Below are 23,370 nucleotides of genomic sequence, written 5' to 3' on the forward strand. Positions count from 1 at the left end.
GTGGTCTGCTTCCTGTTTGGATCATCTTGTGGTCTGCTTCCTGTCTGGATCCTCTTGTGGTCTTGCAAGCACATGGCTGTGCTGCTTCATTCATGTTGACTTGGCTTTCCCCTTGTTTGGACTTAGGATTACATGCTGTCCTGCATTCAAAATCCATTATCAATAATACTGTTAGAATTTTGTCCTGTATGTTCTGAACTCCCTTTAAGTGTGCATGTATCATTCTTTAATCGTGCATGTTAATTAGGGTCTGTGCACTGTGTTCCTGGCCCTGTTCCCTACGGCACTCTATGCTCCCTGTGTTTCGCTAAATAATTTCACAAACATTTGACTCGCACTGAAAGCCCAGCAAAGCCATATGCTTTTAGAATATTCGTCCCAGCTCATCAAATTTAGCAAGCTGTTGAACAGCAGTGTCTGAGACCACGTAGAAGAACGCTTTTGGATTGTGTATATCTAATTTACTTTTCTGAAAATAATGGTGTCCTTTAAGCCCATGTGGACTGGGCTTTTTTATGATGTATGATATCGAATGGGAAAAAAAGTCAGTAAAATCAATCATCTGTGCATGAATTAGCTTGGCTTGCACACCTTGTAAAGCTAATGGTTAATACAGTGTGTGTATGGTAGTAAAGTCTAATTTCTTCAGTTTATTATGTATGTGTAGAGTGGTGCAAGTAATAACAGGTTAGGAGCTGGTCTTGTAACCTCTAGTGTAAGTTGCTCTGGATAAGAGCATCTGCTAAATGCCTGTAATGTAATGGTCTAGTATGTTCAGTCTGATGTTGTGAAGTTACTATGTGCGTCAGTTGCTCAGTTCTGCCTTTTTAGTAGCGGAATATTCTTTCATTTCCTTTCCACCAAATGGAACTTTTATCCTGAAATCACTTGGTCATCAAAATGTTATTTCATGCTGTCTGTCTACAGTCTGACTCTGGTCTTGTACAAATACCACCATGGCTAATGGATTAGCCTAGTTTTCAGTAACTGTCTCCTGCTTTATTTTAATTTAGTACACAGTGTTAAATTAAAACATAACGTGCCTAGTTTCCACAGTGTTTTTTAACGACGGGAGGTTTGTGTGCCACTGTTCTTATAGAAAGCGTTGCTGTATAGTCACTTGGCCCGTTTTTGGTGCCTAATCCATGGAAGGTTTCCCCAAGCCCAGAGCTCAAAGCCTGGATGAAGTAGCATGTATAGCAGATACAGCTCCCACATCTGTGAACTGGGGAAACGGCAGCCATTTTGGAAAGCTCATGTTTATCACCATTTTGTGAGTAGGGAGGTTTCCTGTTCCTCCCCAAGGGAGATGGTCATGTGTGCTGCAGTGTCTCCACAACACTCCTCCCCAACCAGCACCAGGACCAGGACCAGGACCAGGACCAGCCTGGTCTCTGAGCGCTGCTTAGCGCGTGGTGTCGGGGGAAGGTCTGGACCCTCAGGGTTGAAGTGTAATCGCTTTGGTGTAACTGGCGTGATGCGTCCACTGGCCCTGGATTTGGGGTCATTAGGGTCAGGTAAGAGCCTGATGGGGAAACTCCAGTGTAGTGGAGCTGATGAGTTTGGGGGGAGTATAATATTAAAGCAATAAACAAATGGGATGGGGGGTGGGTATAATGTTAAAGCAATAAGCCCTTTGTGTAAGAGCAGCTCAGAGGGGAAGCCCAGCAGTGCTCCTCCACATGAATGGGTGTCCATACCCTAACCCTAACCCAAACTCACAGGCAGTGTTTTCCTGTTTCCGCCTCTGGCGTTGGCTGTGAGAGGCCGGGTAGGGCTGTCCTGGGTCTCCTTATTCCACATGCGTCCTACAGTGGGGGAAACCAGGACAACGCTGTGTTTCACGGTGAAGTGACATTTCACAGAAGAGTTATGGTCTGCAAGCCCTCATATGAAGATCTGCTTTTGCAGGTGCAGGGCTGTCACTGCGTTAACAGAGACATATCTGCCCTGATGGTAGAACATGAGAAATATGCAGAGGTTGCTATTCCTGCCATGTTCTCTGGGTGAGTGGGCTCGCTGTGTGGACTCGTCCTTCCGGTTTTGTTTGGGAAGAGTCAGCAGACTCATGCTGTTCCTCAAAACTTCAGGGATGAGTTGGTGTTGAGTCACTATTTGGTTTTCCAGTCTGCTGTTTGTGTGGTTTGGATCAGTGATCTCAGTGTGTTGTGTTAGTGTGCCATTTCTATATGAGCTCCTGGTGCTGTTGGATTCAGTGCATGCCCCGTTTCATCTGTCACTCAAATCCTACTGAGATTGACTCCTCCCACTGCTCTAATCATCACAAGCATTCTTGTGCCTTTACCACTCATGAATAGAGCTGTGTGTGTCCTGGCTTTGACTGCCTGGTATTTTAAATCTAGCAATGTGTTTGTGACTCATTTATTCAAATACAATCTGCCCAAAACAAGCAGTGCGCAGTTGGGTCTTGGCAGGTTTGAGGTGTGATTGAGTCATTAAATTAAATATGTTCCAGTGAACTTAACCGATGACGGTATTTATGTTATGTTAACACCATGATGAAAATGGAATGGCCATTTTGGGTAGTTGGGTTATTGTTATATTTTCTGTTACCTGTAAAGACACATTTTGTTAAATAAAAACAATGTATTCATGGTTAAACTAACACTGACAGTTCAAGATTTATACAGATTAAGCATTCCGTTTTGTATCTTAGAACAAGCCTTTTTATCAAGTCCTGATTAACCAGATTCTGACTTAATATCCTCCAAATCCGGGACCTGCTCCGCATTGCTCTCCAGGCAAATGGGCCTAACTCATGGGAAGCAGAGGCTCCTGGGAAACAAAGGTTCATGGGAAGCAGAGGCTCATGGGAAACGAAGGCTCATGGGTAGAACTAAACTTGCAGACTTCCATTTGGGTGCATGGTGTTCCTGTGGAAGCCCACACCTGTCAGTCAGAGCCGTCTGCTGCCGTTACGAGGAGCGCTACAGAAAAGGCCATCTCTCCCTTTCTGATAGGCTAGTGCCGATTTCAGCTGGGCTGCCATTTTGCGAGGTGTAGGTATTTCTGCAGATCTGTGCTCATCTGAGATGGATCTTCCCTTAGATTACAAAGAAACACTTAAGATGGATGGTATGGTGATCGAGTTACATTCCAGTCACTTTTGACCATGTTTGCTCTCGCACCACTCACCAGGATCTGACATGGTAGCAGGTCAGGTGACAGGGTGACTGGTCAGGTGGCAGGGTGGCAGGTCTGGTGACAGGTCAGGTGACAGGGTGGCAGGTCAGGTGACTGCGTGACAGGTGAGGTGACGGTGGCAGGTCTGGTGACAGGGTAACAGGTCAGGTGACAGGGTGGCAGGTCTGGTGACAGGTCAGGTGACAGGGTGGCAGGTCAGGTGACAGGGTGACAGGTCTGGTGACAGGGTGGCAGGTCTGGTGACAGGTCAGGTGACAGGGTGGCAGGGTGACAGGTCAGGTGACAGGGTGGCAGGTCTGGTGACAGGTCAGGTGACAGGGTGGCAGTGGTTAGTTACAGTAAGACTAATTGCATGCGGGTAACCGCGTCGGTGCAGACAGCCGCAGTGCAGGTTTGACTGCCCCTGGGACAGAGCAGGGAAGAATGAGCAAACTGCCCTGTATTCAGCCAATAATTATCCTTCATTTTTTATTAAAATTGAACAAAGGGTGCCTTGTTATGGTTTTGGAAGCTAAGGTGCTGTAGCCTGTTTGCTTCATGCTTCTCTTAAAATAAAATTAAAAACTGTCAAGATCTACGTTTGGCTTATTGCTATTAAAACATTAGCATTTAGTTTTTACTTGAGTAAAGTGTTTGGGCCACTGGCCTAATTCTGCTCTGCTGTGTGGAACTCTTTCTGTTCCAGTCTGGCATCAGGGTTATAATGACACGCTGGACCACCGGCTGAAGAGCCAGTTCTATGAGTCATCCGGTATTTAAACTCACTGGATTGTGTGGGCATATTTCTGTCTGTGAGGTTTTACCCGCTGCTTGTTCATAACCCCTTAAAAACTCAGGATATGTAGTGTGTGTGATCCTCTCTAACAGACAGCTGATTCATGATTCCTTAGTTTTCTCAGGCAAGAAGGAAACCTGTACTACAATCCAGAAGCATGTTAGCATGCTGCTATATTGCTGTCAGTATAGTTCTGCTTATGACTACCAATATTTATTTATTTGTTTAAGTCTAAGAAATAGAGAATTGGATTACATGTCAGAGGACCTGTAATTTTATTTGATCAGATCTGATATGTGGTGGAATTTTAACTGAAGGGTCTTCAGTCTCTTATCTTTTTTACAGGGACCTGACCCTACTATTCAATTCAGCTTCAATTTAAATGAGTTTCTGTGGGGCTTTTTCCAAAGCCTGTTGAATCAAAGCCTGTTTACAGAGCTGTGGGGCTGAGCCCTGTGACACTGGCCTGGGGTGACGGGGCGGGGGGAATCTCCCAGGCTGCTAACAGGAGGAGTCCCTGTGCAGAACCTGAGGGGGGGCCCGTCTGCTGCTGGCTGAAGGGAAAAGGCTGATTACGTAATACATGCATAATAAACGGGGACACCACGTACATGGCAATGACAACATGTAACTGAAGCTGGGTGAGGATGACTCTGTTACTCTATTACTCTATATTCCTGATGAGAGATGGGCTGGAAGGTGGACAGGTGGTGCTGTCTGGCTGGGGTCAGGCTGGAGCTGGGTGGGGAGGAGGAGCTCTGGGTAGGGTGAGGAGCTCTGGGTAGCAAAGAGGAGCGCTGGGTCAGGGGGGAGGAGCTCTGGGTAGCGGAGAGGAGCTCTGGGTAGGGGAGAGGAGCTCTGGGTAGGGGAGAGGAGCTCTGGGTAGGAGGAGGAGCTCTGGGTGGGGGGAGGAGCTCTGGGTAGGGGAGAGGAGCTCTGGGTTAGAGGAGAGGAGCTCAGGGTAGGGGGAGGTGCTCTGAGTAGGAGGAGGAGCTCTGGGTAGGGAGAGGAGCTCTGGGTAGGGGGAGGAGCTCTGGGACAGACCAGCCCCTGCCTGGAGGTATTGCGCCCATTGAAGCAGGGCCTCAGTCCCAGGCGGAAAGGTTCATAGCTCTGATCTCCTGGATAAGTGGAACATCGCACCAAATTCCAGAGATTCCTCCTTGTGACACATCTGTGAGCTAATCCAGGTCTGTGAAATGCTCTTGGGGTTGGGTGGAGAGGAGACGTGGAATAAACTCTGTCCCGTGCTGTACAGCGGGGGTGGGGAGAGTAACGCTGCTGACTGAGTCAACACTGAACCCACTGACCTGGGCTGCAGCTCAGAGCTATCTCTCTGCGTGCTGAACTCCCACCGCACTGCATTCCCACCGCACTGCATTCCCACCGCGCTGCATTCCGCACTGCGCTGCATTCCCACCGCGCTGCATTCCGCACTGCGCTGCATTCCCACCGCGCTGCATTCCCACCGCGCTGCATTCCCACCGCGCTGCATTCCCACCGCACTGCATTCCGCACTGATGGTAGCTCTACAGCAGGGTGGGGGCTGATGGTAACTCCACAGCAGGGTGGGGGCTGATGGTAACTCCGCAGCAGGGTGGGGGCTGATGGTAACTCTACAGCAGGGTGGGGGCTGATGGTAGCTCTACAGCAGGGTGGGGGCTGATGGTAGCTGTGCTTCTTTAGTGCCAGTGCTTGTTTTCCGGTAGATTCACAGCTGTGGTTTTAAGGGAGCTGGTGCTCAGTTCCTCAGCCTGGGGTTCCCTCCTTGAGGTTAAAGTGATTTTTCTTAAAGGGAGTGCTGCAGTCTGCCGGCCCTTTGGGATCAGTGCTTCATTTCTGTTGAAGTTGGAGTCTTTTGACGAGACGTTAAAGTGTTTTCAACCACAACCCCCCCAACCCCAACTTCCAACCCCTATATTCTCTGACCTGGGTTGTCACAGTGGGGTGTGTGAGGGTGTGGGTGTGGGTGTGCGCGTGCGCGTGTCTGTGTGTGCGTGTCGGTGTGTGTGTGTGTGGGGTGTGTGTAATCTTGAGTTCAAAGGGTTAGAAAAGCTTTTTTTCCTCTCTGCTGTAGATTAAAATGCTGTAATTGACGCTTACTTATCATGTGCTGTGGTACCATGAGACAGAAGATGCTCTAAAAATAGACAAACAAGGAGGGTAATATACTGACTGTGGTCTCGCCTCTCTTCCACGGTTTTTGTGAATCCTAAGAGATTAACAGCAACGATGCTGACGAGTGTGTTTTATTTTTCTGGCTCTTTCCATTTCTGTTGCTTATCATGAGGGCGTTGGATGTTATTACATCAGTAGCCAGAGGCCCTAGTCCCCAGCAGTTCAGATGGCTATTTTTCTTGGAACTGTACATTTAAATGACAAAAAGGCCATTTTTACTAATCTGGCTTGTTTTGGTGTGGAAGTCTGGTGAAATGTGGATGAGAGTGGGGTTGCCAGGCATGGTGCTGGGGGGCGGTAATGGCCACACTGTTTAATGGAGCTCAGCGTGTCCTCAGGAATCTACAGACACCAGAAACTTTTGCATTTTTGTCGTGTCATATTAAGCTAAAGATACCAGTACTGTGAGTGGAACAAACGGTGGAACTAAGCCTTATGCATTACTAACAAACTCACTAACTAGAGTTTTAGAGTGACAGGAAATGATCGGATGATTTCAGCAGTGACAGGAAATGTCACTAGACCAGGGAATTATGAAGTAGCATCAGAAATAAACCATAAATATGATCATTTTTAGGATTTCTCAATTTAATGAAAAAAGCAATATGAAAGACAATCGTTCCAAATGCCCCAGTCACTCCAAATTCTCAATTGGGCCAATCACGGCAGGGTGGCACTGGGCAAACAGTCAAATGGGCCAATCATGGAATGGTGGGCGAAGGCCCCAGAATGGGCGGGGGGGGATGTTTTACACGTCTTTCAGTTTGGGTGCCCTGGGATTGTTTCACAACCCAAGATATAGGCCAGGAAGCACCTGGAGGTGGAGCTTTTGGCAGAGTGCAGAAGGTTTTAATTACATAGCTAGTATTTAATCAGTCCATTATAGATCATTTCTCCAATTATTTAGATATGGCCATTTAGATTTGATAGAGTTGTTGTCCTGGTGCTGTCGTGCCCTAGGGTCCACTGTCCTCATACTGTTCGACTTGTCTCTCTCCACAACCAGCTGTCCCCACGCTAACCCCACACTACACTGTCCCCACACTACGCTGTCCCCACACTACGCTGTCCCCACACTACGCTGTCCCCACACTACGCTGTCCCCACACTACGCTGTCCCCACACTACGCTGTCCCTACACTACACTGTCCCCATGCTACACTATCACCACACTACGCTGTCCCCACACTACGCTGTCCCCACACTACGCTGTCCCTACACTACGCTGTCCCCACACTACACTGACCCCACACTACACTGTCCCCACGCTACACTGACCCCACACTACACTGTCCCCATGCTACACTGACCCCACACTGTCCCCACACTACACTGTCCCCATGCTACACTATCACCACACTACACTGACCCCATTCTACACTGTCCCCACACTACACTGACCCCACGCTACGCTGACCCCACACTACACTGTCCCCATGCTACACTATCACCACACTACACTGACCCCATTCTACACTGTCCCCACACTATACTGTCCCCACACCACCCTGTCCCCCACACTGTCCCCACACTATGCTGTCCCCACGCTACACTGTCCCCATGCTACACTGTCCCCATGCTACACTGTCCCCACACTACACTGACCTCACACTGTCCCCGTGCTACACTGACCCCACACTGTCCCCACACTACACTGACCCCACGCTACACTGTCCCCATGCTACACTGACCCCACACTGTCCCCACACTACACTGACCCTACACTGTCCCAACACTACACCGCACTGTCTGATTTGTGTCTCTCTCCACAGCCCGCTGTTTGTCACGTGGAAGATTGGCCGGGACAAGCGGCTGAGGGGTTGTATAGGTACATTTTCTGCCATGAACCTGCATTCAGGCCTCAGGGAGTACACACTTACCAGGTAAGCCTGCTGTCCTCTCCGTCGTCTCTGTCATTACCCCCCACCCGGGCGTTAAAACGGAGTACTCCACATGGATGACAGGCTTGTTATCAAGCCAAAGCCAGAGCCAGTATCTCCATTTGCTTATGTAGTTTCTGGACTGCACTTCTGGCTTGGCACCAGTGCATGCATATAACACTGTTCTAACCATCCTGCTCCAAAATACACCCTGAAAGAACTCTTTGTAGAGAATGGCACATTCATGAGAGGTCATTTCTAGGTCCAGTGAGTAGGACAGAGATTTTGTGAATTTTCAGCTTTGAAATGTTTACAGTATTGGCCCAAAACAGCCTTTATTATTCTTGAACTTCCTGAAATTTCAGATTTTCATGACAGATGTTGTTGTAGGTGACTTTAAATCAACAACTGATGCAACAACAGTTGCAAAAGCTTCATGCTTCATTTTCACCAAATGTTTATCACCATGTAATCATATTTTAGCATGATGTGGTTATTACTTTGGTGCTGACAAGGTCACGGTTTTTCTTGTCCTGGAACAATGTGATTATGGGTTAAAGACTGCAGGGTAAGAGTTAAATCTGTCTGTAGAGGGACAGAAGTGAGCAGGAGTGGTGTTGAGTCTAGTGGGTTAATCAGACATGAGCGGGAGTGGTGTTGAGTGTGGTGGGTTAATCAGACATGAGCAGGAATGGTGTTGAGTGTAGTGGGTTAATCAGACATGAGCAGGAGTGGTGTCGAGTGTAGTGGGTTACTCAGACATGAGCGAAAGTGGTGTTGAGTGTAGTGGGTTAATCAGACATGAGCGGGAGTGGTGTTGAGTGTGGTGGGTTAATCAGACATGAGCAGCAATGGTGTTGAGTGTAGTGGGTTAATCAGACATGAGCAGGAGTGGTGTTGAGTCTAGTGGGTTAATCAGACATGAGCGGGAGTGGTGTTGAGTGTGGTGGGTTAATCAGACATGAGCAGGAATGGTGTTGAGTGTAGTGGGTTAATCAGACATGAGCAGGAGTGGTGTCGAGTGTAGTGGGTTACTCAGACATGAGCGAAAGTGGTGTTGAGTGTAGTGGGTTAATCAGACATGAGCGGGAGTGGTGTTGAGTGTGGTGGGTTAATCAGACATGAGCAGGAATGGTGTTGAGTGTAGTGGGTTAATCAGAAATGAGCATCAGTGGTGTTGAGTGTAGTGGGTTAATCAGACATGAGTGAGAGTGGTGTTGAGTGTGGTGGGTTAATCAGACATGAGCAGGAATGGTGTTGAGTGTAGTGGGTTAATCAGACATGAGCGAGAGTGGTGTTGAGCATACCTGTTAACCCCTTCAGTATCGCCCCCCTCCCCACCACTTTATTTTAACACAAGCCTGAAAATGACATACCCAAAATAAAATGGTTACTTTTCTTGAACCCTTTTGACTACAGGCATAATTCTGGTTTCTTCTGAAAGGTAAGCCTTGGGAGTTTGTTTTACAAGAGTCACATTTTCTCTAAATATTACTGAAAGAAAGTAACTGAAGTAAATAGCTTTTGGCGTGTATGCAGTAGCGAAACGGACAACAATGATAACTCCTCTGCAGTATTGCAAAGTAAACGATGAACATTCTATTGATATTTCTTCGAGTTAGCACGTTTTTGGGACTAAAAATCACCAGATTTTACTGTCATTCTTGTTATCTGTGGATTTCAAAAACGCATAGAAGGTGAGGGGCCCCAAGCTTGTTTTGGCACCCCACGTTACAAAATAAGGTACCGTTGTGGCGAACACATTGCCGTTGTGAAATAGTTTATAGTGGGAGAACCGTGAGTTTAACTCTTTCACACTGTGTTTCGTGTGACCAGACTGTTTGAAAATTTCACCATAAGAAACGGAAGGAATGCAGATTAACCTGCTCCAGTCCAACTAGGACAGGTGAAACTTAAGGGTTTAAACAGGAGAGAAATGAGCAGGAGTGGTGTTGAGTGTAGTGGGTTAATCGGACATGAGCGAGAGTGGTGTTGAGTATAGTGGGTTAATCAGACATGAGCGAGAGTGGTGTTGAGTGTAGTGGGTTAATCAGACATGAGCAGGAGTGGTGTTGAGTGTAGTGGGTTACTCAGATATGAGTGGGAGTGGTGTTGAGTGTAGTGGGTTAATCAGACATGAGTGGGAGTGGTGTTGAGTGTAGTGGGTTAATCGGACATGAGCGAGAGTGGTGTTGAGTATAGTGGGTTAATCAGACATGAGCGAGAGTGGTGTTGAGTGTAGTGGGTTAATCAGACATGAGTGGGAGTGGTGTTGAGTGTAGTGGGTTACTCAGACATGAGCGAGAGTGGTGTTGAGTGTAGTGGGTTAATCAGACATGAGCGAGAGTGGTGTTGAGTGTAGTGGGTTAATCAGACATGAGCAGGAGTGGTGTTGAGTGTAGTGGGTTAATCAGACATGAGTGGGAGTGGTGTTGAGTGTAGTGGGTTAATCAGACATGAGCAGGAGTGGTGTTGAGTGTAGTGAGTTAATCAGACATGAGCAGGAGTGGTGTTGAGTGTAGTGGGTGAATCAGACATGTCTCCTTGTCTGTCTTTCTATCTGTGTCTGTATCTGTATTAGTGTGTCTGTGTGTGTCTGCATTCCGATTTCTCCCAAAAGCGTTGGATTGGAACTTGTTGGAAGGGTGGCATCCTATGACAGTGTCACGTTGAAAGTCACTGAGCTCTTCATCATGCCCTGCATTGACATTCTCAGTCACCTGAGGACACCGGAGTTGCTTTTCTGTTTTTCCTTACATATTGCACTAATGTACAAGCATCATGGTCATTGAATGTGTGCTTTTGAACCAGATTCTGATCCTATTTACTGATGTCTTTCCCATAGATCTGAATGCAGATGTCGTTTTAGTCACTGTTCCTATTGAAACACTAGCTAGTTGAGCAGTCTTCGTGACTGAAGCTCCTGCCATCTGTGCCCAATAATGAACCCTCTTTCAAAGTCACTTAGATTTTTTCCTCTTGCCTCTTGATCCAAAATCGAGGTCAACTGGGTTTGCTCAGAATGTTTATACATGCTGCAGAGCACAATAGGATGTTAATTGCTTAATTGTATCATGAAGTACTCCTTTATAGGAGCATCTGCATTAGTTATGTTATATATATGAAATATGCATACACACACACACAAGGAAGCCATTATGAAGTTGAGAAATAAGAAAAGACTGTCAGAGTCATAAGCCAAACTTTAGGCTTACCAAAACCAACTGTTTCCAGATTTATGGACATTTAGAGAATCTCTCCTTTATCATCCCTGGCCTATCATTACCAGCTGTCATTTAATATTATAATCTTCCCTTCCCTAATGGCCTGTGTGCTGAGTTAGAGGCTGTGTGTGAGAGTGTGAGTCTTGGCCCTTCCCTAATGGCCTGTGTGCTGAGTTCGAGGCTGTGTGTGAGAGTGTGAGTCTTGGCCCTTCCCTAATGGCAGGTGTGCTGAGTTAGAGGTTGTGTGTGAGTCTTGGCCCTTCCCTAATGGCCTGTGAGCTGAGTTAGAGGCTGTGAGTGAGTCTTGGCCCTTCCCTAATGGCCTGTGTGCTGAGTTAGAGGCTGTGTGTGAGAGTGTGAGTCTTGGCCCTTCCCTAAAGGCAGGTGTGCTGAGTTAGAGGTTGTGTGTGAGTCTTGGCCCTTCCCTAATGGCCTGTGTGCTGAGTTAGAGGCTGTGTGTGAGTCTTGGCCCTTCCCTAATGGCCTGTGAGCTGAGTTAGAGGCTGTGTGTGAGTCCTGGCCCTTCCCTAATGGCCTGTGAGCTGAGTTAGAGGTTGTGTGTGAGTCTTGGCCCTTCCATAATGGCCTGTGAGCTGAGTTAGAGGTTGTGTGTGAGTCTTGGCCCTTCCCTAATGGCCTGTGAGCTGAGTTAGAGGCTGTGTGTGAATCTTGGCCCTTCCCTAATGGCCTGTGTGCTGAGTTAGAGGCTGTGTGTGAATCTTGGCCCTTCCCTAATGGCCTGTGTGCTGAGTTAGAGGTTGTGTGTGAGTCTTGGCCCTTCCCTAATGGCCTGTGTGCTGAGTTAGAGGCTGTGTTTGAGAGTGTGAGTCTCGGTCGGCCTCCTAGCGGGCAGTCAGGCAGTGAGTCACACTTCTGGCACAAATCATTTCTGTCTGAACTGAATGTGGCTGAAATGACTGACTGCAGTGGCAAAGTGCTGCTTTGTTTTGGGTAGCAGGATTTCATACTGCACTTTTCCTAAGCTCTCGGATTGTTGGCTGTCCTGCTCTCATACCCAGCGTGAAATTGAAGGGAGAGGGCAATCCCAGCATGCTGGACAAGAGCAGCACTGAACATTCCGTTCTCTGCCTCAAAGCGCCGAATGCTGACATGCGGCTGTTTCTGTGTGTGCTTTTCTAGAGCATCTGTGTGCCTGTGAGTGCTTTTCTAGAGCATCTCTGTGCCTGTGAGTGCTTTTCTAGAGCATCTCTGTTTCTGTGTGTGCTTATCTAGAGCATCTCTGTGCCTGTGTGTGCTTATCTAGAGCATCTCTGTGCCTGTGAGTGCTTATCTAGAGCATCTCTGTGCCTGTGTGTGCTTATCTAGAGCATCACTGTGCCTGTGAGTGCTTATCTAGAGCATCTCTGTGCCTGTGAGTGCTTATCTAGAGCATCTCTGTGCCTGTGTGTGCTTATCTAGAGCATCTGTGTGCCTGTGAGTGCTTATCTAGAGCATCACTGTGCCTGTGAGTGCTTATCTAGAGCATCACTGTGCCTGTGAGTGCTTATCTAGAGCATCTTTGTGCCTGTGTGTGCTTATCTAGAGCATCACTGTGCCTGTGAGTGCTTGTCTAGAGCATCACTGTGCCTGTGAGTGCTTATCTAGAGCATCTCTGTGCCTGTGTGTGCTTATCTAGAGCATCTGTGTGCCTGTGAGTGCTTATCTAGAGCATCACTGTGCCTGTGAGTGCTTATCTAGAGCATCACTGTGCCTGTGAGTGCTTATCTAGAGCATCACTGTGCCTGTGTGTGCAGCCTTTCGCCCCCTGCCCCCGCGTACCCCCCACCCCCGCTCTTTTCCGTCCTCAGGTAGCTCTTCCAGGTCATTTAAGGTGAAAGCCTGTTCTGCCTCTTCAGGATGAGAAGTGAGCCAGGTGGACAGGAATGAAATTACGTTAATGGGAGGGCGCTTGCTTAACTGAGCTGTCTCTCCCCCAACACAGACATCCAGAAAGGGGCTCCAAGTTCTGGCTCATGCTAGCTTCCTATTGGCTGTCCGTGTTGCTAGGATACGTCCACAACACATGGCTGCTGGGTAGGTCACATTACTTAAACAGAAAGGCATTCTGCTGCCAAGAAATTCTGCAAAGGCTCTGAAGTTCATCACCCTGCTGTGGCTCTTCCTATGTTCTCTGTGCATTTCTGCACAGCCCCTAACTGATGTACACAGACTGTACCTGTGCCCTGAAGCATTGCCCCTAACTGATGTACACAGACTGTACCTGTGCCCTGAAGTACTGCCCCTAACTGAAGTACACAGACGTTACCTGTGCCCTGAAGCACTGCGCCTAACTGAAGTACACAGACTGTACCTGTGCCCTGAAGTACTGCCCCTAACTGAAGTACACAGACATTACCTGTGCCCTGAAGCACTGCGCCTAACTGAAGTACACAGACTGTACCTGTGCCCTGAAGCACTGCCCCTAACTGAAGTACACAGACTGTACCTGTGCCCTGAAGCACTGCGCCTAACTGATGTACACAGACTGTACCTATGTTGTTGTCTGTGAGTGAATGTGTGTGGCTTTATCACTGCACACACACTGTCTAGCAGGTTTAACCCCTGAAGGCTCAGTAATCCTGCCCTCTACTTCCTGTCTCTTTCTGTTGCAAGTAAAAAATACAGATTTCAAAAATGAATTTGTTTTCCATCAATGTGTTTTATTTTTTGTTCATTTGACCATTATAATAAGTTGACCGTTATAAAAAAACCAGATTAAGACTGTTTGAATTGGGTATTAATTCAGCACTGTCACGTGATTTACATTCACTTAAATGTTCCATTTCATTGCATTTCTTGTGCTGAAAATATTCTTTTTCTTCATCAGCAGGTGGAGGATTTTACTCTTCTGCCATTCTTTTGGAAAGGTAGTTTTTTTCTAAGAGCCAGAGTCCCTACTCCCACACTTTTAAAATCTGTTGTACAAGATATTCGTTGAACTGTGTGCACAGGGCTTGCTAAATGAAATGAAAATGTTTTGGTAATGTTTTAATACTCTTGCATGATGGTAAATGGAAGAATGATCGTTCGAGGAGCCAATTTGGCTCCGCTGAAGCCTGCAGGCTCGTTGCAGGAGGAGCCATTTTGGCCCCACTGAAGTCTGCAGGGTCAGTGTAGGAGGAGCCATTTAGGCTCCACTGAAGTCTGCAGGGTCAGTGTAGGAGGAGCCATTTAGGCTCCACTGAGGTCTGCAGGCTTATTGCAGGAGGAGCCATTTTGGCTCTGCTTGACTTGACTTGAAACCTTTATTGCAGGGAAGTCCCACTTAAGTCTGCAGGCTCGTCTGTTGGATGAGGGCCTGTGTTTTCATGGTAAATTCATCTTTGCTTTGATGTAGATAAGAAATATAAGCCAGTGAGTTCAAGCCTTTTACAGAATATGGTTCTAATGTTTGAATTAATAGGTAAAAATGTACTTTTTTAACCTTCTTGTCACATAGCTGAGTTAGAAAATGACATTTAAAGCTTTGTATAACTTCTGGCTCTTTCAGAGGAAACATTTGGCTGTGAAAGTGAGGTTTGGTTCTGGTTCTGGTCCGGTTCTGGTCTCGTCATGCTTCAGGAGTTTGTCAGGCACAGCTGTGTGAATTCCATTGCTTTAAAGCTTCAGTTGTTTTATGGAGCAAAGGTCGCCGTGATTGTCACAGCTGTTAGATGCCTAAACGTGCAGTTTTTTTACACACAGGTGCGTGCGTGTTTTCTTTCCATTCCTAGGATTCTCAAACATTTGACTTTTCTATGGACGCAGAACGGGCAGTAGAGCTGTTAAAGCCTGCTGCGCATGGCAGAAGCTGCTGGCTGCGTGTCTGCTTTCTGAGGGACGTCCAGCGCTGGCTCAGTTGCACACTGAGAATTCAGCTGCAGCGCTAATGCTGGCCCAATGGGGAGAGGCTGTGACTCTGGCAGTGTGTGAAGGACAGTGTCTCAGCGCAGTGAATTCAGGGCTCTCAGCTCTGTGTCTCAGCGCAGTGAATGCAGGGCTCTGTGTCTTAGCGCAGTGAATGCAGGGCTTCTCCTGCACTGCTCTGTGTCTCAGCTCAGTGAATGCAGGGCTCTCGGCTCTGTGTCTCAGCGCAGTGAATGCAGGGCTTCTCCTGCAATGCTCTGTGTCTCAGCGCAGTGAATGCAGGGCTCTCAGCTCTGTGCCTCAGCGCAGTGAATGCAGGCCTTCTCCTGCAGTGCTCTGTGTCTCAGCGCAGTGAATGCAGGGCTCTCAGCTCTGTGCCTCAGCGCAGTGAATGCAGGGCTTCTCCTGCAGTGCTCTGTGTCTCAGCGCAGTGAATGCAGGGCTTCTCCTGCACTGCTCTGTGTCTCAGCTCAGTGAATGCAGGGCTCTGTGTCTCAGCACAGTGAATGCAGGGCTCTGTGTCTCAGTGCAGTGAATGCAGTGCTCTGTCTCTCAGCGCAGTAAATGCAGGGCTCTCAGCTCTGTGTCCCAGTTCAGTGAATGCAGGGCTCTGTGTCCCAGCGCAGTGAATGCAGGGCTCTCAGCTCTGTGTCCCAGTTCAGTGAATGCAGGGCTCTCAGCTCTGTGCCTCAGCGCAGGAAATGCAGGGCTTCTGCCGCACTGCTCTGTGCTTGCGTGCTGAGAGGCGCAGGGCTGTGTGTAATCACAGCAGCAGTCCTCTGAGCTCCTGCCCCCCATGTGGGAATGTATTCATGCAGCTCATGGTCTTTCCCTTCTGATCTGCGCCGCTGGTTTGGCCCGTTATTTCAGCTGCATGCATTCTCCTGTAGTGGCATTACTGCAGGTGCATGCGTTCTCCTGCAGTGGCATTACTGCAGCTGCATGCGTTCTCCTGTAGTGGCATTACTGCAGGTGCATGCGTTCTCCTGCAGTGGCATTACTGCAGCTGCGTGCGTTCTCCTGCAGTGGCATTACTGCAGCTGCATGCGTTCTCCTGTAGTGGCATTACTGCAGGTGCATGCATTCTCCTGCAGTGGCATTACTGCAGCTGCATGCATTCTTCTGTAGTGGCATTACTGCAGGTGCATGCATTCTCCTGCAGTGGCATTACTGCAGGTGTGCGTACATGGCAGAAACCTTCGGGTACATGTTTTTTTCCACCAAAGAAATTTCTCTGTGAGGTAAAGGTGCCATTTTGTCCCTCCTGTTGTGAATCATGGCATTTTCAAGGGCAATGGGGAGGATTTTATGTGCAGGAAAGATGCTGCCAATTGATTAACTTAATCTTTTGTGTTCTTGCATTTTTAATCCGTGTGCTGTGCCAGCTAGGTGGGGGTACGCTGTCGCCTTATTCTCCAGCATAAGAGGGGCTAAATTTACATTACATTTACATTTATTTATTTAGCAGACGCTTTTATCCAAAGAGATATACAAAAGTGCATATCATGGTCATTGGAACAACTAGAAAACACAGGTTCGATAAGGAGCTAAATGACGTTTAATTGTTTACGAAAAACCAAATTTTCATAATTTGTAGAAGGCAAACTGAGTACTTAACTAAGCATGGTTTACTTCCCCTATTGGGGTACCACGCCAGAAATAACTTGGCCTACCTTCTTGAAGTGGATGGGGGGGATCCAGCTACAGGGTAACAGTGCCCCCCCTCCCAGAGCTCTGGCTCACTGGAGCTGTCTGAAATGGGGAAACATACACATGAAATCCCATGAAAGAAAAGCTGATTTTCTGGTTTTGTCTCATATTCATCTATTGATCTCAAATCCAAATGCCTGAAAGGATAGCTTCGATTTTTCTCAACTTGGACCTTTCTGGACTGTTTCCGCCATGCTGGTCCATAACAATAATCATTTCGTCACATCGTTCTTTGTGGAGCTTTCATCAGCCTCAGAAGCGCTCCTCTCTGCTTTGCAATGCAGTCTAACGGGCCTTGCAAACCAGCCTAAAAAAGCCTACAAAATAATATCCATCAAAATAATAACTGCATTGCCTGCAGACAACACTCATTTACGTCATTTTCCATCCGTCCATTACCAGGCATGCGGTGTTGCAGTTGGCACTACTTTTTTTAGTGGAAGCTTACATTTTTCTGAGTGAGAGCTATGGTGAGCAGAGAGGGACTGAACACACCAGCACACCGCGCTGTGCGCATGAATACAGCCTGCCGAAATATCGAATGTAAATATCCAAGTAAAAAAATATTTTTTTAAGTTTTAAATTATATAACAAAAATAACATATTTTACATTGGAGGATGCTGTATCTTTTACGGGTGACTTTGGATCACTGATCTTTAATTCAGTCTAATTCCTACTGTGCTGGATGAGTCATAAACCTTAAATAATTAATAAAGCTCACACCGCTTCTGAAAAAAGAATGTGTTTTCTGACCTGTCAGAAGTTTAAATGTGTCCTTTACGATTTTTTCTGATATTATTTAGAGTCTTTTTTTCTGAATGCATGCTGGTGGGGAGGATGCTGAAGAGTTGCCTGATTGGTCAGGTAGCTCAGAGAAATGCATATTTATTTGTTTGCCAAAAAGGTTTTGCCTTCCTGGTTTCCTTTATTATTGCATATTTGTCACATTGAATGGTTTCAGATCTTTATAGAAAATGTAATATTAGACAAAGGGAACTGGAGTAAACACAGAACACTTTAAAAAAAGTATTATTTATTAATGAAAAAAGTTTTCAAACACCCATGTCACCCATGAGATATGCCTTAACAACTTAATAACTGGTTGCCCCACCTTTTACACGCTTAATGCTTCCTATAATTTGATATCAGTGTTTCATATCACTGTCGAGGAATTTTAGCCCACTCTTCTTTGCAGAACTGCTTTAATTCAGACAAATTGGTAGTTTTTGAGCATGAGCTGCTCGTTTCAGGTCCTGCCCCAGCGCCTCTATTGGGTTCAAGTCTGGACTTTGTCTAGACCACTCCAAAACTTGAAATTAGTTGCTTTTCAGCCATTCAGATGTGTACTTGCTTTCTTGTTTTGGACCATTGTCTTTGTGCATAACCCAGTTCTAATTTCAGAGTGGGAATTGAACGGTTTTAGTTTCACATGCGTGAATGTGGTACGAAGCCTGTTCTCTGAGAGCCCTGTTGGCTGACATGTCAGCCATTAGTGACAGCTCCGGTTGTGTTCTGGTCTGAATTAGGGGCTAGAGCCCATTGGAAATGTGTGCTGAATTTCAGCTCATTAGTAAGCCTTACACTGGGGAGCTGTAGGATGTGTTTGTTGTCCTCTTGTGATCTTATGCTGTACACTCTGGGGAGGAGTGTGTGTGTGCGTCTGTGCGTGTGTGTCCGTGCGTGCGAGTGTGTGTGTGCGTGCATGGGTTCGTGGGTATGTATCGGTGTGTGTGTGGGTTTGTGTGTGTGTACGTGTGCGCGCGCGTTTGTGTGTGCGTGCGTGCGTGCGTGCGTGTGTGTGTGTGCGCGTGCGTTTGTGTGTGCGTGCGTGCGTGCGCGCGTGCGTTTGTGTGCGCGTGCGTTTGTGTGTGCGTGCGTGCGTGCGTGCGTGCGTGTGTGTGCGCGTGCGTTTGTGTGTGCGTGCGTGTGTGTGTGCGTGCGTGTGTGTGCGTGCGTGTGTGTGCGTGCGTGTGTGTGTGCGCGCGTGCGTTTGTGTGTGTGTGTGTGTGTGGGTGTGTGTGTACGTGCGTGTGTAACATAGTGGAAGGGCTGGGGCTGGTTAATGATGAGAGGTGTAGAGTAACTGAGCTGACGTGCTTTGGCAGGAAGCAGCTGCAGACTGATGTGTGCTGGAATCACTGCTGCTCGCCGTGGAATGCATCTCTCTGAGGGTTTTTAATGCTAATGCGGTGAACTGAGTAATGTACACTCAAAAACCATGATTATTTATTTACCTGGCGGGCAGTTAGACTTGTATTCAGCAGCATACTGAAACGGCTTACATCATTTTCATTTATTAACTTACTGTGCGGTCCACCAGCTGAGGGTGAAAGCATTGCTGAAGGGTACAGTACACCCCACCCCGAGGGTCCAGTACACCCCACCCTGAGGGTACAACAAGTTTGACTTTGTGGGTTTGATGGGGGTTTGACTCTGTGGGTTCGATGGGGTGTGTCCGTGGGTTTGATGGGGAGTTGACTCTGTGGGTTTGATGTTGGTGTGACTCTGGGTTTGATGGGTGGTTGAATCTATGGGTTTGATGGGGGGTTGACTCTGTGGGTTTGATGTTGGTGTGACTCTGGGTTTGATGGGCGGTTGACTCTGTGGGTTTGATGGGGGGTTGGACTTTGTGGGTTTGACTGTGGGTTTCATGGGGGGTTGACTCTGGTTTTGATGGGGGTCGGGGTTAGGGTTAACATTCTATCTTTATTAAAGTCAGAAGGATCATGTGCTCATGGATGTGGGATTCAGCTTTAAAAGCTCAGTGTTCAGTAGGATGCAGTCCCTCTAGTCCCTCTACACCCTGCTCAGAATAGGCTAACTGCTGCTGGGGCAGATTCACTGGGCCTCCACAACTGTGCCCAGAGCAGTGTTCAGTGGAGTGAGGTCTGATTGCTGAACACGCGTGTCATGCTGGGGCCTGGGTCTGAACACGCGTGTGTTGCACTGGAGCCTGTGTTCTCCTGGGCTGTGCTGTAAAGGTGCTGATTCTGCTATGAAAACGTTGCCGTGGTTCCCCTTCACAGGGGCCGATGGGGGGTCTAAGTGTGCCGTCTCTCTCTCTCTCTGTCCCCAGTGCCCTTAAAGACAGCCGCTTCCCCCCCATGACCAGGGACGAGCTGCCACGCCTCTTCTGCTCCGTGTCTCTGCTCACCAACTTCGAGGACGTGGGCGATTACCTGGACTGGGAGGTGAGCAAATCCACTGGAGGTGACATCATCTAACCCTACCCTAACCTTACCCTAACCATCATCTAACCCTACCCTAAACCTAACCATCATTTAACACTACCTTAACCTTACCCTTACCATCATCTAACACTTACACCATGTACCCCTACCCTAACCCTAACCCTACCCTACCCTACCCTAACCCTAAACATCATCTAACCCCAACCTGCAGGGCACGCGTCTAACCCTTACATCACCTAACCCCGACCTGCCCTCAGAGCCCCAAGGGCTCCCCTTAGTCCTCCACATCCAATCAGCAGCAGGCAGAGAGCAGGGTGGGAGGAGCCAAGAAGAGCCTATTTCTCCATCAGAATGAAGTGTGTTCCGCCTCAGATTAACTGCATGGAACTGAACTGAGTGCTCTGAGGAATGCAGTGATTCTGACAGGAATGTCCGTAGCATAATAATGTGACAGATTGGGCCCAAGATTCAATTTAAACACGTCAGAATTCCACTTTTTCAAGCAGCAGAGCAGTTAAATACCTGCTTTAATCCCCCAGCTTCCATCACCGGGTTTTTCTTGTGGTTGTAGGTTCAAATTCCATTTCTCTAATAATGTGGTGCAGGTATAACAGTATCATTCTGTGCTACCTCCCCTCTGTAAGGGACACACAAGCCCCGCCCCCGCCCCCCCCCCTTGTCATTCCCTGTTTTCAGATAAAACTCTGATCCTGTGGCAGTTGCCAGATTTCATCATGCACGATTATTGGGGATAGTGGTGTTCACAGATTGATCTTCTGGGCGGCTGCGGCTCTCTGCACACGCGTATGATTGGGTCTCCTCTGCCCCGCTTTGTGTGTGTGTGGCTCTTCACACGCGTATGATTGGGTTTCCTCCGCCCCGTTGTGTGTGTGTCTGTGGTTCTGCACACGCGTATGATTGGGTTTCCTCCGCCCCGCTGTGTGTGTGTGTGGCTCTGCACACACGTATGATTGGGTCTCCTCTGCCCCGCTGTGTGTGTGTGTGGCTCTACACACGCGTATGATTGGGTCTCCTCTGCCTCTGTGTGTGTGTGTGGCTCTGCACACGCGTATGATTGGGTCTCCTCTGCCCCGCTGTGTGTGTATGTGGCTCTGCACACGTGTATGATTGGGTCTCCTCTGCCTGTGTGTGTGTGTGGCTCTGCACACGCGTATGATTGGGTCTCCTCTGCCCCGCTCTGTGTGTGTGCGGCTCTGCACACGCGTATGATTGGGTCTCCTCTGCCTCTGTGTGTGTGCAGCTTGTGGCTGCAGTGTGAAAAGAAGCAGCTGACTGGCACTGTGTTTGGGAGGAGGACTGCGAGTTGTCTTCACTCTCATGGGCCAGCAGCAGGGGGCGTGCATGAGCAGGCTTGTACATACTTAACAGATTCAGACAATCCAAATGCGGGTGTGAACGGAGATGCCAAATTTTTACAGTATACCCCACCTTAAATAAAAGCCACTTCAGTGCTAGAGATGGCTATTATTAATGCCTTTCATCCTGCCAGTTTACAATACTGTCGTCTACTCTTTCTCTTTCTCTCTGTGTCTTTCTCTCACCTTTTCTCTTTCTCTCTTTGTGTCTCACTCTCTCTTGCTCTCTCTCTCTCACTCTTTCTCTCTCTCTGTCTCTCTCGCTCTCTCTCGCTCTCTCTCTCTCTCTGTCTCTCTCTCTTTCTCTCTCTCTCTCTCTCGCTCTCTCTCTCAACCTCTCCCGCGTCTCTTGCAGGTGGGTGTACATGGCATTAGGATAGAATTTTTCAATGAAAAAGGATCAAAGCGCACCGCCACCTACCTGCCAGAGGTTGCGAAGGAGCAAGGTGAGTGGGTATATCCCCCCCCCCCACCCCACTGTAACCACCAAGAAGGTCCCGGAACATCATGGTGACTGCATCACAGTAACTGACCGTGATCCCTGATCTTATCGGACATCTGTGGGGCTGTGCACTCTGTATAACAGCCCAGTGGGACTGTGCTCTCTGTATAACAGCCCAGTGGGGCTGTGCACTCTGTATAACAGCCCAGTGGGACTGTGCACTCTGTATAACAGCCCAGTGGTGCTGTGCACTCTGTATAACAGCCCAGTGGGGCTGTGCACTCTGTATAACAGCCCAGTGGGACTGTGCACTCTGTATAACAGCCTCGTGGGGCTGTGCACTCTGTATAACAGCCCAGTGGGGCTGTGCACTCTGTATAACAGCCCAGTGGGACTGTGCTCTCTGTAACAGCCCAGTGGTGCTGTGCACTCTGTATAACAGCCCAGTGGTGCTGTGCTCTCTGTATAACAGCCTCGTGGGGCTGTGCACTCTGTCTAACAGCCCAGTGGGACTGTGCTCTCTGTAACAGCCCAGTGGTGCTGTGCACTCTGTATAACAGCCCAGTGGTGCTGTGCTCTCTGTATAACAGCCCAGTGGGACTGTGCACTCTGTCTAACAGCCCAGTGGGGTTGTGCTGTCTGTATAACAGCCTCGTGGGGCTGTGCACTCTGTCTAACAGCCCAGTGGGACTGTGCTCTCTGTATAACAGCCCAGTGGTGCTGTGCACTCTGTCTAACAGCCCAGTGGGACTGTGCACTCTGTATAACAGCCCAGTGGTGCTGTGCACTCTGTATAACAGCCCGGTGGGGCTGTGCTCTCTGTAACAACCCACCCCGTTCTTAGCCCACTACTCATGAACACCACTGCATGGAATTTAGAAATAGAGATGTGGTTTAGAATGGAAGGTGAACGAGCGGTGTGTAGTTCTCATGCTCTTTCTCTCTCTCTCTCTCTCTCTCTCTCTCTCTCTCTCTCTCTCTCTCTGTCTCTCTCTCTTTCTCCCTCTCTGCCTGTCGCTCTCTCACTCTCTCTCCCTGTCTCTCTCTGCCTGTCGCTCTCTCACTCTCTCTCCCTGTCTCTGTCTCTCACCCCCCCCCCCCTTGTAGGATGGGACCATATTCAGACCATAGATTCCTTACTACGAAAGGGAGGTTACAAAGCTCCCATCACAAACGACTTCAGGAAGACCATTAAATTGACCAGGTAAGAAAGCTGCCATGTAAGAAAGCTGTCAGGTAAGAAAGCTACCAGGTAAGAAAGCTACAAGGTAAGAAAGCTGCCAGGTAAGAGCTGCCAGGCTCTCTCAGGTGCTCTCTGCCTTGCTGTGCTTCTGGGAGCTCTCAGATGTTGCAGCGATTGTGTCGTTTAGCAGCTGATTATGTGGCCCACTGTGCTTCCCTTACGGTAGAGGGCCGGAGTCCTTTAAACTTGGCCTCACTTTTCCACATCTGCAAGCTTCTGTGCTTGTGTTTGTAACTGAATTAATCAGCTCCATTTTCAATCATTTACTGTCTCTGACTATTGCTGAATTGCTGCTATGGTAAGTATGCTGATCATAGGTCACAAAAATGCAGGATTTAT

The 23,370-nt window shown here is 48.2% G+C and overlaps 1 protein-coding gene across 1 annotated transcript in view; it reads left to right on the plus strand.

The window, feature by feature from the left end:
- The window catches only part of ammecr1 (AMMECR nuclear protein 1), a 32,909-nt gene that overhangs the window by 7,515 nt on the left and 2,024 nt on the right, over positions 1-23,370 (plus strand). The window contains exons 2-5 of the mRNA XM_064349594.1: positions 7,891-8,001; positions 19,856-19,970; positions 21,702-21,792; positions 22,896-22,992. Of these exons, the coding sequence (XP_064205664.1) occupies positions 7,891-8,001; positions 19,856-19,970; positions 21,702-21,792; positions 22,896-22,992 (414 nt within the window). The remainder of the gene's footprint in view (positions 1-7,890; positions 8,002-19,855; positions 19,971-21,701; positions 21,793-22,895; positions 22,993-23,370) is intronic.

The sequence above is a fragment of the Anguilla rostrata genome, chromosome 9, assembly GCF_018555375.3.
Source record: "Anguilla rostrata isolate EN2019 chromosome 9, ASM1855537v3, whole genome shotgun sequence".
Classification (NCBI taxonomy): domain Eukaryota; kingdom Metazoa; phylum Chordata; class Actinopteri; order Anguilliformes; family Anguillidae; genus Anguilla; species Anguilla rostrata.